This window comes from Panthera leo, chromosome C2, assembly GCF_018350215.1.
Source record: "Panthera leo isolate Ple1 chromosome C2, P.leo_Ple1_pat1.1, whole genome shotgun sequence".
Taxonomy (NCBI): domain Eukaryota; kingdom Metazoa; phylum Chordata; class Mammalia; order Carnivora; family Felidae; genus Panthera; species Panthera leo.
The window spans coordinates 72,379,216-72,397,420 of NC_056687.1; the positions used below are offsets into that span (position 1 = coordinate 72,379,216).

Consider the following 18,205-nt stretch of genomic DNA (forward strand, 5'->3'; position numbering starts at 1 on the left):
AAAAGCATGTTTTGGCATGCCTGGGTGGCTCAGCTGGTTGAGTGTCCAACTTCAGCCCAGGTCATGATCTCACGGTTCGTGCGTTTGAGTCCCATGTCAGGCTCTGTACTGACAGCTCGGAGCCTGGAGCCTGCTTTGGATTCTGTCTCTCTCTCTCTCTCTCTCAAAACTAAATAAAAACATCAATTTTTACATCATTATTTAAATTTTCACTTCCACTGTTTAATAGTCAAGTTGATTTTTTTATTTATTAAGCATTCATCTATCTTCTGTTATAGAAACAGAACTGATTTAATTTTTTTTAATGTTTGTTTACTTTTGAGAGAGAGACAGCGTGCAAGTGGAGGAAGGGCAGAGACAGACAGACAGACAGACAGACAGAATCTGCAGCTGGGTCCAGGCTCTGAGCTGTCAGCACAGAGCCCAACAGGGGCTTGAACCCATAAACTGAGAGATCATGACTTGAGCCAAAGTCAGACGCTTAACGAACTGAGCCACCCAGGCATTCCAAAACAACTGATTTTTAGGAAACAGAATTGATTTTTAAGTAGTGAGGTATATCCTGCAACCTTGCTAAACTTATTAGTTCTATCAGTAGGTTCCTTACAATTTTTTTTAATGTTTATTTATTTTTGAGAGACACAGAGTACGCATGAGTGGTGGAGGGGCAGAGAGCCCATGTGGCGCTCAAACTCACAAATCGTGAGATCATGACCCGAGCCTAAGTTGGACCCTTAACCAACTGAGCCATGCAGGTGCCCCAGGATTTTCTACATAGGTAATCTACAAATATAGTTTTACTTTCTCCTTCCCAATATGAATGTCTTTTTATTTCCCTGGTTAGACTCTTCAGTACAGTCTGACTAAAAGTGGTAATTGTGTCTTTCTATACATTTGTCCATTTCATCTAAGGTATTTAATATGTTGGCATACAAATGTTTATAAATAAAAGTATTTCCTCAAGTCCCCTCTTTTATTCCTACTCTTGGAAATTTGAGTCTTCTTTTTTTTCTTGATCAGTCTAAGGTTTGTCAATTTTGTTCACCTTTCCAAACAACTGAGTTTTGGTTTTGTTTATCTTCTCTCTGGTTTTCCTATTCCCTATTTCATTAACTCCGGCTCTGATCTTTGTTTTTTCCTTCCTTCTGCTAGCTTTAGGTTTAGACTGCTCTTCTTTTTGGTAATTTTGTGTTTTTTTTGTTTTTGTTTTTGTTTTTTTTTTTTTGCAAAGAAAAACACTGTTTCCAATGTTTTAAAATTATAATGTACTAAACACTCATTTTCATATATTTTTCATTTCCCTAATTTGTACCTATATAATTGATAGGACAGTTCTTAATGTTTTAAGAAAAATTTTTAAAGATCACATATCATTAACTTTTGCCACAGGTTATTAATATGGCTTTGCAGGGTTTCAGCCACATGGTCATTTTTATAGTCCCACACTACCACGTACAGTGAAGAAAGATTGCCTGCATTTTGAAATATACAGCTATGGTATACTGTTCTTTTGGTGGCCTGCAATGAGCCACATATCTTGGTATTCACAGCCTTGTAAAATCCCTTCCTACAGTGAACCTTGCTTGGCCATGTAACTAGCTTTAGTCAATGAGACATTAATAGTTGAGATGCCAAGAGAGGATTGATGAATGCCATAGAACGGAGTTTGTCTTTTTGGTACATCCGTCTTGGAACCTGATCCCTATCCTGTGAGAAGCCCAATTTAGCCATGTGGAGAGGCCACTGGCTAATAGTCCCAGATGAGCTCCCAGATGACAGCCAACACCAACTTGTCTGCCATATGTGAGTGAACTTGGAAGTGCATTCCTGGCCCTAGTTGACAGGAGACATTATGTGGAACAGAGACAGACTGTCCTGGCTAAACCCTTCTCAAATTATAGAAGTGTAGGCAAATAAATAATTATTGTTGTTATTTTAACCACTAATTTTTGTGTTTCCTAAGCAACATTAGATAACTGATAAAAGAGCTGACAAGATTTGCTAAGGGATTCAAGATGGAGTATGAAAGGAGAATGATCCTGAAGTTTTAGACCTGGGCAAATAGAAGGATAAAGTTCCTATTTCAAGAGATGTGAAGAATGTGCAAGAACAGGATTTAGGGGTGGAGGGTGGTGTATAGGATGAAACTCAGAAGTTCATTCTTAGATACATTAAATTTGAGATGACTCTTGAGACATACAAAGAGACTAGATGACATCTCTTAGAGCTTTTGAACTGTTTAGCCAAGAACCACTGGTAAAAAAATTTTTTTTATTTCAGCCAAGCACAAAATTTAAGTGCATGTGTGTAAAAAGAAAACTGAAGCTCAGAAAACAATACTTATCCCTACCATGTGCAATGAGACTCAGTAAGTTATTTGACCACCTATCAATAGGAAGAAAAAATGTACAAGGACACTTCGATGTTTAGGGAGAAGATGCACCAAAAGGGAGAATGAGAAGGAATGACCAGTGAGATAAGAGGAATACTATGAAAGAGGGTAACTGTTAAGCACAATGGAAAAAGTGTCTGAAGAAGGAGGAAGGTGTGTCTAATGTCAATTAAAATGAGAACTAAGAATTTGATAATTTAGTGGAATTATGACAACCAAAACCTGACTAAATGCTAAGTCCACATAAATTGCTGCCTTCTCAATCACCAAAACTGATTCTGGAAAAACCATAAAGGAAAACACTATACTTAAGAAATTAAAAAGCATAAATGAGAAACTCAGTGGAGAAAGCAGGCTGTTTTGAACTGGTGTGTGTGTGTGCAGAAGAGTAGTTCAAAGTGAGCTCTTTCCTCTTCCCCATTATAAACTTCAAAAACAACAACAAAAAAAACAACAACAAAAAAAAACAACAAAAAATAAACTTGAAAACAATCAGTCTATCTCTTTGCTGCAGCAATAAGCAGTACAGAACAGCATATACAGCAAAAGAATCATTTATATATTGCTTAGGAATGTTAAATTTTTTCAAAAAGATTCATTTATTTAAGTAATCTCTATACCCAACATGGGGCTTGAACTCACAACGCCACGATCAAGAGGTGCATACTCTACCAACTGAGCCAGCTAGGTGTCCCAGAAGTGTATATTTTTATAACCACTTTGGAAAACAATATGTTTTTGCTATAGTGTTACTAAGATGATATCCCATGACCATTAAATTCCATGCTTAGGTAAACAGTTAAGTGAAAACTCTTATATGTACATGTTCACCAGAACACACAGCAGCTTTCCCTAGGAGAATTATCCATAATACAAAAAAAAAAAAAAAAAAAAAAAAAAGGAAATAACCTAACTCACCACTATACCAGACCTAGTTTATGTGTCTTTTTCAGATTCGCCTGAGCCTACCTGCCCACTAGGCCTTGGCCATGTGCTTACGAGAGTCTTGGTTACTGCTATTCTCACCTCATCTCCTGCCATTACCAGCTCTTTCAATCTCTTTTAGAGTAAGGGCTGCACTTGGACTTGGGTATGGGCATGGCTGATGTGTTCATAGAGAGCTGTAACATGTCAAAAGCCTGTGTGTGATCTGTCTAGATCACTGAGGCTCTGGTTTTTTCCACCCCTTCTGGGTTCAGAGGAAGTACTACGCTATGGAGAGTATGGGAGCTGGCTTCCCAAGCACTTGCCCACAGAAGGTGAGTAACAGTCCAGAAATTTGGGATAGTTACCACCCATGGGGTAGACTGTACCTAACAAGAGACAGGAGATAAATCCTTTCTTTTCCCTGGATGGCTGGATCTAAGGTTTAATAGTCCCACAACACCTGCCTGAAAGACTGTCCTGCATGATAAGCAATTAGCTACATTTTCTTATGAATTTATGGACAGCTCAGAAACATAGTGTCTTGTATTGACTTTCCCTCATTCCCTGCCTCACCTTTCATTTTGATTCACTCTAGCTTTGATTACGCCTCTCCCAAAAACCTAAGCATGCAGCTTTTCTTCAGGTTTTGTTTTTCTAGGGAACATGGGACATTTATTGAAGAAGATCAGAGAAATAAACTGTAGCATAGTCCCAGAAAAGAGTATTATATAGAGGTGAAATTAACAAATTTTATCTCCAGGCAATAATATGGATAAGTCTCAGTAAACCAATAGTGAGTAAAAAAAGTATTAAAAGACTACATACAGCACAATAGCCTTAAAATTTTTTTTCAGAACAAATTAGTATTAAAATATTTAGGCATATGTATATGATTAAACAATTTTTAAAAAGCAAAGGAATGAGACACACAAATTGTTGGTATTGTAGTTTTGGGCTGGGTAATGACTTTAGCAGTTTTCATTATACTATAAATAAAATAAGTTAAAATAAAAGGGAAAAAGGAAAGTCACACATGAGGGATGACACTGTGTTTAAGAAATTCTGTGCATTCAAGTCCCTAACCCTTTAACAAAAAAAAGAGACAGAAATGAGAAAAAAAAATAATAAAAGAAAAAGAGAAGGAAGCTGGTAGAGAAAAATGAAATGGTAAATAAGGATAATACCAAGAATCATTTTTCAGGTTTTGATTAAAGCAAGATCAGTATTCACTCATTTAAATATGAGTGAAAAAATGAGAGCAAAAATTTGTTTAAACATTTTGGCAAGTAGAAATTCTGATCTTCCCCCACCCCCTCCCAAAAAAAGACATCAAAATGATTATTATTTTTAAAAATTTAAATCCAAGCTAGTTAACATATAATGTAATAATGATTTCAGACACAGAGTTTAGTGATTCATCACTTAACATATGATACCCAGTGCTCATCCCAGCAAGTGTCCTCCTTAATTAATGCCCATCACACATTTAGCCCATCCCTCCCACCCAATACCCCACAAGCAACCCTCAGTTTGTTCTCTGTATTTAAGAGTCTCTTATGGGGCGTCTCCCTCTGTTTTTATCTTATTGACATCAAAATTATTTTTAAAATAACAGATTTCTTATACTCACTGCTAAAAGTTTATCTCCAATCTGAAGTTTACCATCTTTATGTGCTGCACCTCCTTCAATGATTTTGGTTACATAGATGCTATTATCCCCAGGAATATGTTGATTTCCGACACCTCCAGCAATGCTGAACCCAAGACCTGTTTGAAAAAAATACTAGTTTTGAAATTTCATCATTTAATGTGAATTTAAGTCCAGAAAGAAATGGCTGAAAACTAGATGAGGATAATCTCATCACACTAATTTTTCTTTCTTTTTTTTTTTTTTTAAACACAAAAGAATCTATTTGTGTACTTTTAAAATCCTACGTATTTGCTTTGTAGTCAGGGGACAATTATATATATAGGTGTTCCTATAGTTATAAATAAGTTTTTTAGTCCACCCACTCCTGTTACTTCTTAAAATCTTTTTGTAAATGCATTTGTTTGTTAGTTCAAAAAGGCACTACAAAATTATTTCCTTTTGTTCCCATGATGATTGTGCTTCTAACATTTTTAATACCTTCACGAGATTAAAACAATTGAGAAAAATAATAAAATTGTGGTGGGCAGAACGAATAAGCTTCAGAAATGTGGATAATTTTGTTCTTTTTCCAATATTCTATGAATTAATTTTAGATAAAGGATTTCTGTAATTCATAAATCCCATCCATAGCTTTAATACCAGACAAATTTGTAGCTTTCTATTCCTTTTTTCATTTTTTGGAATACCACTTCTCCCACAAAGCTACAAATTAGAATCTATTTCATTTTTCCTCAATCCCATCAATGTTTTCAAAACTCAGAAATCACATATAACCGTCCTCATTGCAGATAAAACTGCTAATGATATATAGTTTCTTCTTTTAATTTAGCCTGTGTATCTGCATTTAATATACTTTGTAGATTGAAGATTACAAGTTAATACCAACACTATACAGGACTTCCAAGTGTTTAAGTAGAATTCTACTTAAGACAAAAATCAGCAGAAATAATACAGAAATTCTACAAATTCACACACATTCTGTAGATTACCAGTTCTGTTAATCTTAGAATGGGTGTCACAAATAACTTCTTAGTTACATTTATCTCAGAGATTTCTTAATAATCTACGTTTGGTTATTTCATACCTTTAGGACCTTTAATGAGCTTTATTTCCATTATTTTTTCTGATACTGGTTTCCGTCGTTTCACGTACAAGCGTACAATAGACCCTGCTTCTTTCAATGCTTCAACTGCTTTGCTATGTGTCACGTCACGAACATCTACTTCATTCACTCGCAATATACAGTCATTGACCCTGAGAAGAAACCCAAAATATTAAAGATAAATAATATTAAAATATCAAATTTTAACTTCAATAATTTTTGTTATTTTAATTTTTAAGGTAAAGAGAATTATTTACTAGAGAAAAAAATATACGAATAAACTGCATGTTAGATTCCACTGTATCAAACACTCACATAAATACTTTCCAAGGGCCAACAAAAGAAACAGTGCAAATAAGAGATTATCACACAAAAATATTATAATGACAGCTGCAATCTGTGTGGTTCTTGTATGCTTATTAAGTGTAAAAATTAAGATACTTTAGAAAAACAGCAAATATTTATTTAGAACTAAGCCGGTGCCAGGTACTTGTAGTGTTTTAACCCTTACTACAACCTGTAAGGTAGATACATATTTGTATCTCCACTTCACAGACGGAGAAACTGAGGCACAAAGAGTTTAAATAATTTTTCCAAGGTCACCTAGAAAATGACTGAGACAGCTGTGACTCAAAAGAAAACTGAGGTTCAGACTGAATACTTTAAGATCAAAAAGACAGTGGTGGCAAAACTGAGATCTATTCACTGATTTATCAAAAAATAATTTTTGATTGCTTTGTCAACCTAGACACTGCATTTAAAAAAAGTTATTTCTTGAAATTTATTGTGAAGCTAAAGACTATACCATTTAATTAAAAGGCTTCTCATATAAATAATTTATTTTAATTTGACACAGTAATATATTTCTTTAAAGTTTGATTTGTTCCTAATTCTAACTTTTCCCCCCAGCTCTGGTCTCAGTTTAAATTGTATAGCATTCCATTAGGGGAAAAGAATCATCTGAAATTGGGCAGAGAAGGAGAACAAAATACAACTGAAATACTAAAATTGATCCTGATAATCTTCTATGTAATTAGCTTTCTTCAGAGTAAAGAAATTTTGTATGCAAAGACAGCGACAGGTTAGAGTTAGTATTAAAGGGATGTTCTTTAGTGAAACAAATGGGACATAGTAACTTTCATAAAAACACAAACAAAAGGCCAATAACAGAATTGGGAAATAAATGTTTATGTTTACATGAATGGTCAAATTATTAATTTTATATCTAACTAATTTCATTAATACATCACCTGTTGTATCCAGTGAGAAGTTAAGAAACAAGAGGTGCATAAGGTGCCAACAGCCTTAAATGAATTTTTTTGTTTGTTTTTTGTTTTTTTTCTTGAGAGAAAGAAAGAGACAGAAAGAGTGCGTATGTGCACATACACACACAGGAACGAATTTTAAGCAAGCTCCATGTATCGAGCCTGGGGCTCCATCTCACAACCCTGGGATTATGACTTGAGCCTAAATCAAAAGTCACACACTCAACTGAGTCACCAAAGCACCCCCAAAAACAGATGTTTTTAACAGATCATATAAAATCCTTAGTCCTAAAACTTCAGACTGTCACCATATAAATAAAAACCAACAAACAAGGGAATACGAAAAGTGCCATAATCTATGGCCTAAGGAAATAACAAAATATGCTAAAGATATCTTCTACAATGGAACACTAAATTTAAACAAATTCAAACAAGCACCCTATATTACCCAATATTACTTTCATTCATTCAATTAAGAAAACATATTAAGATACTTAAAACTTGCATAATTTTTACTTTTTGTGGTATGGGATACAAACTCAGGTATATATCATCACTTGTATCCTAACTAAGTTTATATACATATTTCCCACCAGAAAATAATGGAAAACAGTTTGTGAATGTATTTAAAAATACGAAGGGAATGGGGTGCCTCGATGGCTCAGTTGGTTAAGTGTCTAACTTCAGCTGAGGTCATGATCTCACAGTGTGTGGGTTCGAGCCCTGCGTTGGGCAATGTGCTGACAGCTCGGAGGCTGGAGCCTGCTTCAGATTCTGTCTCCCTCTTTCTCTGCCCTCCCCCACTTACACTCTGTCTCCCTCCCTCTCAAAAATAAACAAACATTAAAAAAGTAATAAAAAATAAAAATACGATTTCTATGAATTTGTTCACATTTAAAACCATCAAATTTATTATTCAAAGTGTTATAATATCAGAGAAACTAAATTCCTGAATGAAAAGAGGGAAACAATGGTTAGAGCACAATTATCTCATTCATTTGTAATTTGAGCATCTACCTTATATTGGTTATTATGATAGTGTTTATTTGTATTGATGCCTTGTTCAATTTGCCTTAAGAAAAATATACAAAGTATGTTCAGCATCACAACATAAAATGCAAAACATACCGTAATCTTCCATCTTGGGCAGCTGCTCCCCCTGCAATAATTTTGGTAATGAAAATACTTGAGTCATCTCCAATGTGTGGGTTGTCCGTACCTCCTGCAATGCTGAAACCAAGCCCTGAATTTCCCTGGGGATAAAGGAAAAAAAAAATTTGAGCCTGAATAAGAATTACCTTTATTGGTAGGTTCCTGTCATTATAGGACCTAGAAACTGTACCGACACAAGGAACACACATAAAAGTATATAGGCAGGGAATATGAAGATTCTAAATTAAGAAATATAAGTAAAACTCCTTTGTCTCTACGAAGAATTCAAAGGTAGGGGCACCTACGTGGCTCAGTCGGTTAAACATCCAACTTCAGCTCAGGTCATGATCTCACGGTTCGTGGGTTTGAGCCCCGTGTCGGGCTCTGTGCTGACAGCTCAGAGCCTGGAGCCTGCTTCGGATTCTGTCTCTCCCTCTCTCTGCCCCTCCCCTGCTCATGCTCTGTTTCTGTCTCTCAAAAAATAAACATGAAAAAAAAAAAAAAGAATTCAAAGGTATTACTTCTAAGTAGGTACTGAGTACTTTTGGAGTCTAGTCTATGGTTCTTTCTTTAAAAGTGCAGGCAATTTGTACTAGGACAAGTCACCCTTCTGCAGAGGTATTGCTATTAGGCCTCTTTCTTTTAGAATGTATCCACTCATGCTTGGTAAGGCAAATTTCTCTAAGAGTAAAAAACTGATGTGATCTTGCTGCTGCAATTATTTCTGGATAGGTAAAACTAACATTATTTCAGCTTTAAAAAAATGGGGCAGGGAATGGTGTTTTTCTTCTGCTAACCTTGCCATCAGCTTATTTTAAAATGACCAAACTGCATCTGCTAAGTCATCATCCTTGACATGTCCCACTCCCCCATCCCTGACATGTTTAGCCAAGACACACAAATAGCAAAAGATATTTTTTAATACTGAAAGCCCAACATGAGAAATCAAATGGTGAGCTTTCCTGACAACAAAGTCAATTTTGCCAAAGCAGGGCTTTTTACTTGTTTTACATACTATATTTCTGAATAATTTCTTTGAAGAAAAGTTTCTACTGCTACCAAAAAGTCTTAAAGGACAATTGTTCTAAGCAGTGGTATTTAAAAAATGTTTTTTTGTTTTTGCTTTTTAATGTTCTAACTCTGGCTTTCAGGCAACTCAAACACGCAGATATATCTGAACTGATTACTTAACCGTTAATATTGAACAGCTTAAACATACCTTCTATTATGTGCCCTACAATTCTGTTTTAATATTTTTTTCAGTGTAAACTCTTTAAGAGTTGCTAGAATATCAATAATAGTATCAATAGGTTGTATGAGGTTACCAAGTCACCAAGGTAATCAAGTTCTTTTTTTTAATTTGCTTTTTCAAAAACAGGTATAATTTACACATAACATTGTGTAAATTTAAGGTGTAAAATGTGTTGATCTGACATATTTATATACCGCAATATGATTATAACCATTGCTTTAACTAACATCTCTGTCATGCCACTTAACGGTCATTTCTTTCTGTAATAAGAACATTTACGGTCTAGTCTCTTAGCAATTTTTAAGTATGCAATACAGTCTTATTGACTATAATCACTATGCTGTGCATGAGATCTCCAGAACTTAATTCATCTTCTAGTTGCAAGTTTGTATCTTTTAATAACACCTCTCCAATTCCTGGTACTCAAGTGTTTTAGTGAGTGAAAAAACAAAGTACAGTCCTAACTAAATTTAAAAGGCACGGGAAAGGATGGAAAATGAGTGAGATAAAAAAGTTAGAATTATATGTCAATTATATCTCAAGTAAGGTGGAAAAACACCAAATAAATACCATATTAAAATATGTATAATACATTAATACTATGCTTACTTGAGAGTTACTCATCCATCTTACTTGAACAGGTAATCCAAATTCAGGTAGTGGTACCTGTAATCTAGTACACATGTAAAAAGACCCTTTTAGGTCTATTTGCACTTAGAGTGTTTTCACTCTGGCTTGAAATAAGCAAATCTAATTATCTAGGATTTTAGTTTGAAATATACAGACACTCAGCTACTTAGGAAATTTACTTTTGTAAAACAATTTCCCCAAAATGCTGGTCAGACAAGGTGGTATTACTAAAATATAGCCATCAATTGACTGAAGATCTTCTTTTTTTTAATGTTTATCTTTGTGAGAGAGAGTGAGAGAGAGAGAGAGAGAGAGAGAGAGAGAAGAGAGAAGAGAGAAGAGAGGAAGTGTGCGCGTGAGAGAGACAATGCAAAACAGGGAAGGGGCAGAGAGAGAGGGAGACACAGAATCCGAAGCAGGTTCCAGGATCTGAGCTGTCAGCACAGAACCCGATGCAAGGCTCAAACTTACAAACTGCAAGATCACCTCGCATCCACTAAGTTGGACGCTTAACCGACTGAGCCACCCAGGCACCCCTTGACTGCAGATACTGTTAAGGAGTAAATGATTCAAGAAAATTTACACATCTAACTCATAACCTTAAGTTATATGACTGGGAGAGTTCATAAACTTTCGATAGGATCTTGTCCATTAGAACTATGGCTATTTTTTCTTTTTGCTAAAAAAGAAAACTGATAACAATAACCACATTACTAGGATGCTAAATACTTAGAATCAACAATGTTTTATATGAAAAATAAATAAATGTAAAATTTAGAAACAGAAACATCTGAGAAACTGTTAGACTAGATGAGCCTAAAGGAGACATGATAACTAAATGTAATGTGGTATTCTGGAAGGGATGCTGAATGAGAAAAACATAAAAACTAAGGAAATCCAAATACAGACTTTAGTTAATAATAATGTATCAATATGACTCATTACTTGAAGCAAATGTATTTTAGTAATGTAAGACATTAACAATAGGCAAAACTGAGGCCTGGATAAATGGAAACTCTTGGTATAACTTTTCTGTAAATCTAAAACTATTTTAAATAAAAAGCTTATTTTTTTAAAAAAAGGTTATTAAAAAAAGGCAACATGTTCTAAAAACACCATGGCTAATTTAATAATACGTGAATTTATAAAAGAAACTAATATTACACAGTTCTGTTTTTAAAAGATCTTTTCCTTTTAATTCTATATGAAAGAGCAGTATATTTAAAGAATTCCTTAAAGCAACAGATTTATGCATAAGAAACTTAAGATAATTAAGTTTTTACCCTTTCAAGTGTGATTTCTTCATATTCATAATCTGCATCAGTGCCATTAACCTAATGAGGAAAAAAGAAGTAGCATAGAAATTTAGAGTATAAAATTGGAAATGTCGAGACATAATTTTTGCATGATTTATTAATGCAAACCTGTTAAGTATGATAGTAATCAAATAATTTGGCTTTACTGTAATGATTTTAGGTAAAAATTTCAAAGACTGGAAGAGTACAAATGTGATTAATGAGTTGACATTTATGATATTATAACTTCAAATACTGAAAGGGTATATACAGCTTTTAGTATTATGGAACTCCAACTCTTTTCACTGCCTTGATCCACACATCTAACCAGCTACTAATTCTTACTCATTCACTTTAATTTTTCTGAAAACTATCACCTCTTCATTGTCATCTCTACTACCTTGGTACAAGCCTTTGTTAATTTCTTCTGGATTACTGCCAGTGTAATCTACCCAATCTCTTGGATTAGTATTCTCCACTCCCCAAATCATTCTAATGTGTTTTACACAGATGGATCTTTTCGGAGCCCACGTCTACTAACATACTCCCTCTAAAACTTTCAGAAACTCAAATATAAGGCTCTGTATGAAGTGACCCCAATCTATCATTTAACTTCATTCCTAATATACATAACTCACCTCTTCATGAGCATTACATACCATCAAATTTGAAAAACTTATTACTCTTTCCTTTATATATCTTGCAAGTTCCCACCTCTGCATCTGTTACTTTAGTGTTGTCACAAATTTCACTTATGTATTTCATGTCTAAATTTGATGTCCCATTCAAGTCCTTGTTTATATCTTTTTTAAATATTATTATTATTATTATTTTTGAGAGAGAGAGAGAGAGAGAGAGGGAGAGAGGAGGAGGAGGAGGAGGAGGAGGAGGAGGAGGAGGAGGAGAAGGAGAAGAAAGAACAAACAAGCATGGGAGGGGCAGAGAGAGACAGAGGTAGACACAGAATCTGAAGCACGCTCCAGGCTCTGAGCCGTCAGCACAGAGCCTGACACAGGGCTCGAACCCATGAAATGTGAGATCATGACCTGAGCCGAAGTTGGATGCTCAACTGACTGAGCCACCCAAGCATTCTTGTTTACATCTTATAGACCAAGCACTATCTTATTCCTTCCAATTTATTCCCTACTCCCTCCAGGAAGAATTTCCACAGAGAGAGGGTCACTGGTGAAGGGTGAATGGTCCTTATAATCAGATTAATTTTGGTTCAAGTCTTGCTCTAACATTTCTGATGGGATGAGGCTGCGCAAAATACCCGAGCGAGTCAAATAGGGATTGTGATAAACTGCATTTCTCTAGATGCCTCCCATCCTCCATCCTCCATGCTCTTTTGCAACATGACTAAACCATCCTACCATCAAGAGATGTCATCTAGTTCTCCTTCCATTCAACCTAGGCAGTTCCTAGATGAGCTTTGTTATAAAGAATATGGCACAAATGATGCTGTGTAATATTTACCTTTGTCTTAGAATGCACTTGCTTAGAACTCAGGAGCTATTATGTGAGGAAGCTCAAATAGCATATGAAAAGATTCAAATGAAGGAGAATTGAGGCCCTTGGCCAAAAGCCCCAGCTGCACTCCTAACTAGTAACAAGCATCAACTGCCAGTCATGTGAATGAGACTATTTTGGATCTTCCAGCCTTTTCCAGTACCCCAACGAATATAAAGTGGAAGAACTTTCCAGTTAACCCAGAAATTCATAAGAAATAATGAATTATTTTTTAGCCACTAAGTTTCAGGGTGGTTTGTTAAACAGCAATAGAATAATGGTTTCATTATTATTATTATTAACAGAATAATGAAGTCTTTTGTAAACTACTTTGTTTTCTTCACCATACTGTAAGAAAGTAACACTTAATTCAGGTCCAGTTTAGGTCCTAGGAGTTTTTTTCTTGAGGGCTTTTAAAACTCATCTCTTCTACATTTTTGGGTTCTCATGGCTATAATGGATTCAAGCCCAATTGCTACTGTTTCCTCTTTTTCTCACCTAAAGAGTTTTTCTTCTTGTTTTTGAGATTATGTTTATGAGATTATGTTATATGTTACACATATAATTTTTTTTTTAATCTCAGATTTTGTCGGAGTGCTGACAATACTGCCTCCACCTTTGGCCCACCATCTTGTTCATGTTCACTTGATGACCTCTCAGTGTCATGAGTTCTGGACCCTTTGGAAATTAAGATACATACCTCAGGAATGCCTGCCAAGGCCAGGATGAGGCTTGCTTTGGCCTCCCACGAATCTATTGAGATAATATAGTCTTTCCCCTCCCTGATGCACAGGTGGCACCACAAAATCTAATTAAAGTTCGTAGTCAATTAAGTGCATGTGAACCCTCCTCTGATCTCATTACAATGCCCTTCTTTCTTTAAGCCATTTTTTGAAAAGTTTATTGATTTAAATAATCTCTATACCCAATGTGAGGCTTGAACTCACAACCTCGAGATCAAGAGTTGTATCCTCTTCCAACTGAGCCAGCCAGGTGCCCCACTACAATGCCCTTCTGCAAGTCCCATTGCTCTATAAAATCTGTGAACTAAGGTCCAGACGTTGCAGAGGATAGCCATGCAGCTGCCATAGACTGTTGACCACCCGACAGCCATGCAAATAAAAAACTGTGTCAAGTCTAAGGAGTGGTCTGCTTCATTTTTTGGTCTCAAAGTGCCTTCTCAGTTTAGGGGATAGTTTACTGGCCTCCCACCCCCACCTCCTAACAGATTTCTAGGCATCTAGAATGCAAGAGGTTTATACATATACGTATACATATACATATACATATACATATACATATACATATACATATACATATACATATCCTACCAACTTGACTAGAAGTTCATTCTATCTATCTATCTTAGAGAGAGAGAAAGCATGAGGGAGGGGGCAGAGAGAGAGGGAGACAGAAAATCTTAAGCAGGCACCATGCTCAGTGTGCAGCCTAATGCTCAACCAACAGAGCCACCCAGGTGCTCCGGAAGTCCTTTTTTATGAGTAAAAAACAAACAAACAAACAAACAAAACTCGTATTTGCAGCTACACCATTTTTCTTACTCTAAAGGTTATCTGTATAGTCTTTATTTTCTTGCTAAAAGTCTCAGTCTTTATCAAAGAGGCTTTAATATTACTGATTAATCTATCACATTCTATGCTATTACTTTTTTTTTTTTTATCAATTCTTTATTCTTTCTTTAAAGCTTCTTGAGCTGAACGCCTATTTCATTTATGCTGATTACTCTTCTATTTTTAATATTTATTTTAGAGAGAGAGAGAGTGCAAGCAGGGGAGGAACAGAGAGAGGGAGACACAGAATCCAAAGCAGGCACCAGGCTCTGAGCTGTCAGCACAGAGCCCGACACGGGGCTCAAAACCACCAACCATGAGATCATGACCTGAGCCGAAGTCAGCTGCTCAACTGACTGAGCCATCCAGGTGCCCCAACTCATCCATTAAAGGTAATACATTTTCCTCAGCATATGGCTTTGGCCAAATCCCAGCACTGCTACACTGAACTCTATTTTTGTTCATTTATTTCTAAATACTCTGAAATTTTATTCTGGAAAACATTTCAACATAAGTGCTTATATGGCCCTTTTGATGTCAGTAAGTAAAATTCCTATATTGTGACCTTATGATTTCTGCTTTAAGAAATTTGATATTTTTACCATTAAGCCTTCTCAAAAGGTAAACATATGGTAAATGTACTTCGTGCTTAATTTAATGCTAAGTCATTGATATCTAGTGAGGATTCTAGCTAGATAAGAGTGATCATAAAAAGGTGAAAAGTGATTAGACAATATGGACCCCAAATGACTTTATTTCTAAAGCCTCAATAACTTAAAACTGCTATTTCATATATAGAGACAATTCGATACAACATTACACATACCCAAACTGGGCTTCAAAATGCCGAGTACATTACCAAAGCCAAAAATTACTTTGTAAGTATCACCTCATTGACAATAAAAGTAAAAAAAGCAATGGTGGTCTAATATTTTCAACAGCAATATGTTTTCCAGCAAAACTACAAAATGGTTTGCTTAGCCTTCTTTTTTGTAATTTTATAAAAGGTAAAATTTCCTCTTTTCCAATAGGAAAGAAATGCTTGCCTAATATTTATATTATCATATAAGGTTTATTACTCTCAATTAACAGGATAGGGTGAGAGGTAACATGGGAACAAAATGAGAGAGATCAATCTTCAGGCAAAGTAAATATATTATTAACAAAATAGTTTTTTTTTCTTCTTTAAAAATATAAGAGTAGACTTAGAATAGTTCCTGAGAACTGTCATTGCTAATATTTTCTAGGTTTTGAATTTATTCTTATCAACAAAATGGGCTTCTGTAGGTGGTCAAAGCTGGAGCAGAAACTAGAAGTCGACTGGGGTCTGACTGTGAAAGGTCTTGAATGCTGTACTAAGCAATGAGAAATATTCTTTCAAGTTTCTGAGCATCAAGTAGGTTTAACAGATTTTCCAGAAAAGGAAATATGGTAGTATAAAATAAAAATGGAGAGCAAATGGAGAAAAGTAAACTGGTGAACAAATTATGGCAGCAGTCTGGTTGGAAGGCACAAATAGCAAAGACATTTAAGAACAGCTGGTAAATTCCTAAATATTAAAAAAAAAAAAAATTCTAACATATATGGGAAAAAAAACCAACCCTACAGAGCTGTAATCAAGAGCAACTAATCTAAAAAAAACCTGGCCACAAAAGAAAAATAAGATTATACAACATATATCAAAGGCAAATTGTATTCCATTGATCTATCTGGTTTTGGACCAGAACAACGCTGCTTTAATTAATGGTGTCTTATAATATGTTTTATTATTTGGTAGGGAAATCTCTCAGTTACTTTTATTTTAAATTTTACTTGGCTATTTTTGAGTTTTTACTTTTCTATACATCAGCACTGTCCAGTTTCTGTGACAAAATATTTTATAATCTGCCTTGTCCAATACAGTAGTTACTACCCACATATAGTTACTAAGAACTTAAAATGTGGTTAGTGCAACAGAGAAACTAAATTTTAAAGTTCTTCCTTTCTTTTTCTCTCACCCCTTCTCCCTTCCTTTCCCACCTCCTTCCCTGCACCTGAACACACTCTCATTTTGGGAACTATTACTGGTATTATATCAAATTTACAGATTCATCTGGGGAAAATGAGGATCTCTGTGTTATCTTCCTGCTCAGCAATAAGAGCTATTCTCTGTTTACCTAGGTATTCTTTTATGCCATCCGCAAAGTTTTATAGTTTTCTTACTACAAGCTCTATAATTTCCTGTTAAGCTGATTGTTAGGTATTTCATATTTTATTGACAGAGTTAATGGACTCATTTCCAACTAGTTACTGCTAGTATATTGGAATAGCACTTATTAATTATTAAGTTGTAAACTTTTTTTCTTTTTAATATAATTTGCTTTAATTATGGGTACATATATGCCATAAAGAGGCAGAGGAAAAATTGTAACATAGATATCCTCAGTCCCTTACAGACCCAAAGATTTTAATTTTCTCATCAGCCTACACCGATATATCCAAACAGGACAGACAAATCCTGTTACACAGTCAGTATAAGAGTTCTCCAAAGGAAGATTTAAAAGGAGGCTTAATTTACTAATTCCTTGTTGTGTAGGTTCAACTCAGTAATTCCTTTCTAACTATAAGATACTGAAAGTCAAGATTTTATCTATCAGTATTCATGTGACTCATAGTTCCTATTAATATGTAATTTCAATTAAAAACTTCAAAGTCTAAACTATTACAAGGTAAGAATCTAAAAATAAGAATGTATTGGGAAGAAGAAAATGTTCTTCCTAATGAAGAATTAACATAACTAAATACAAAGTATTAACCCCAAAAGAATTTACATTAAGATTTTACTGAATAATGAAGAGCAGCATTTAGGCTGATTTAAAAATATTACAGTTATCAATTACACGATATAGATCGAAAAAGTGAAGCTTTTAGTATGTAAGAAAACTACCAAAGTCCAATCAAATGAATTTTTGTAACCTTCACTATTTGTGGTATGTCTTAAGGAAAAAAAAGACAAACAGATGAAATTATTTCAACAAATTACTTCATTTCCATCTTATTACTGAAATCAGTAAGAACTGAGAATTTTTGTCCTTAACTTTGCCTTCCCCTAACATTTTTTTACTATTTAAAAAAGAATAGGAATGCACAGAGACAGAATCAACCCCAATGCCAATAAAATTATATCAATTAATACTGAAAATCGAGTATAATACAGCATACTTAATGGTAAAAGACTGAAAGCTTTCTCCCAAGGATCAGGAATAAGACAAGGATATTTGCTCTTGCCACTTCTATTAAACACTGAAATAATGGAGGTTCTAGCCAGGGCAATTAGGCTAAATAAATAAATAAATACGTACATACATTCTGATTGTAAAGGATGAAGTAAAACTATCTCAATTTGCAGATGACATGATCTTATATAAAAAATCCAAATGAATCTACACACTAAAAAACTAATGAATGAGTTCAATAAGG

General features: G+C 34.8%; 1 protein-coding gene across 10 annotated transcripts in view; it reads right to left on the minus strand.

Annotated features, from left to right (window-relative positions):
• Window positions 1-18,205, minus strand: part of DLG1 (discs large MAGUK scaffold protein 1) — a 272,972-nt gene that overhangs the window by 91,354 nt on the left and 163,413 nt on the right. For all 10 annotated transcript variants that reach the window (XM_042955806.1, XM_042955805.1, XM_042955810.1 and 7 more), the window contains 4 exons: window positions 11,655-11,705; window positions 8,466-8,590; window positions 6,055-6,224; window positions 4,950-5,086 (listed from right to left, as the gene is read on the minus strand). In XM_042955806.1, coding sequence (XP_042811740.1) covers window positions 4,950-5,086; window positions 6,055-6,224; window positions 8,466-8,590; window positions 11,655-11,705 — 483 coding nt within the window. The remainder of the gene's footprint in view (window positions 1-4,949; window positions 5,087-6,054; window positions 6,225-8,465; window positions 8,591-11,654; window positions 11,706-18,205) is intronic.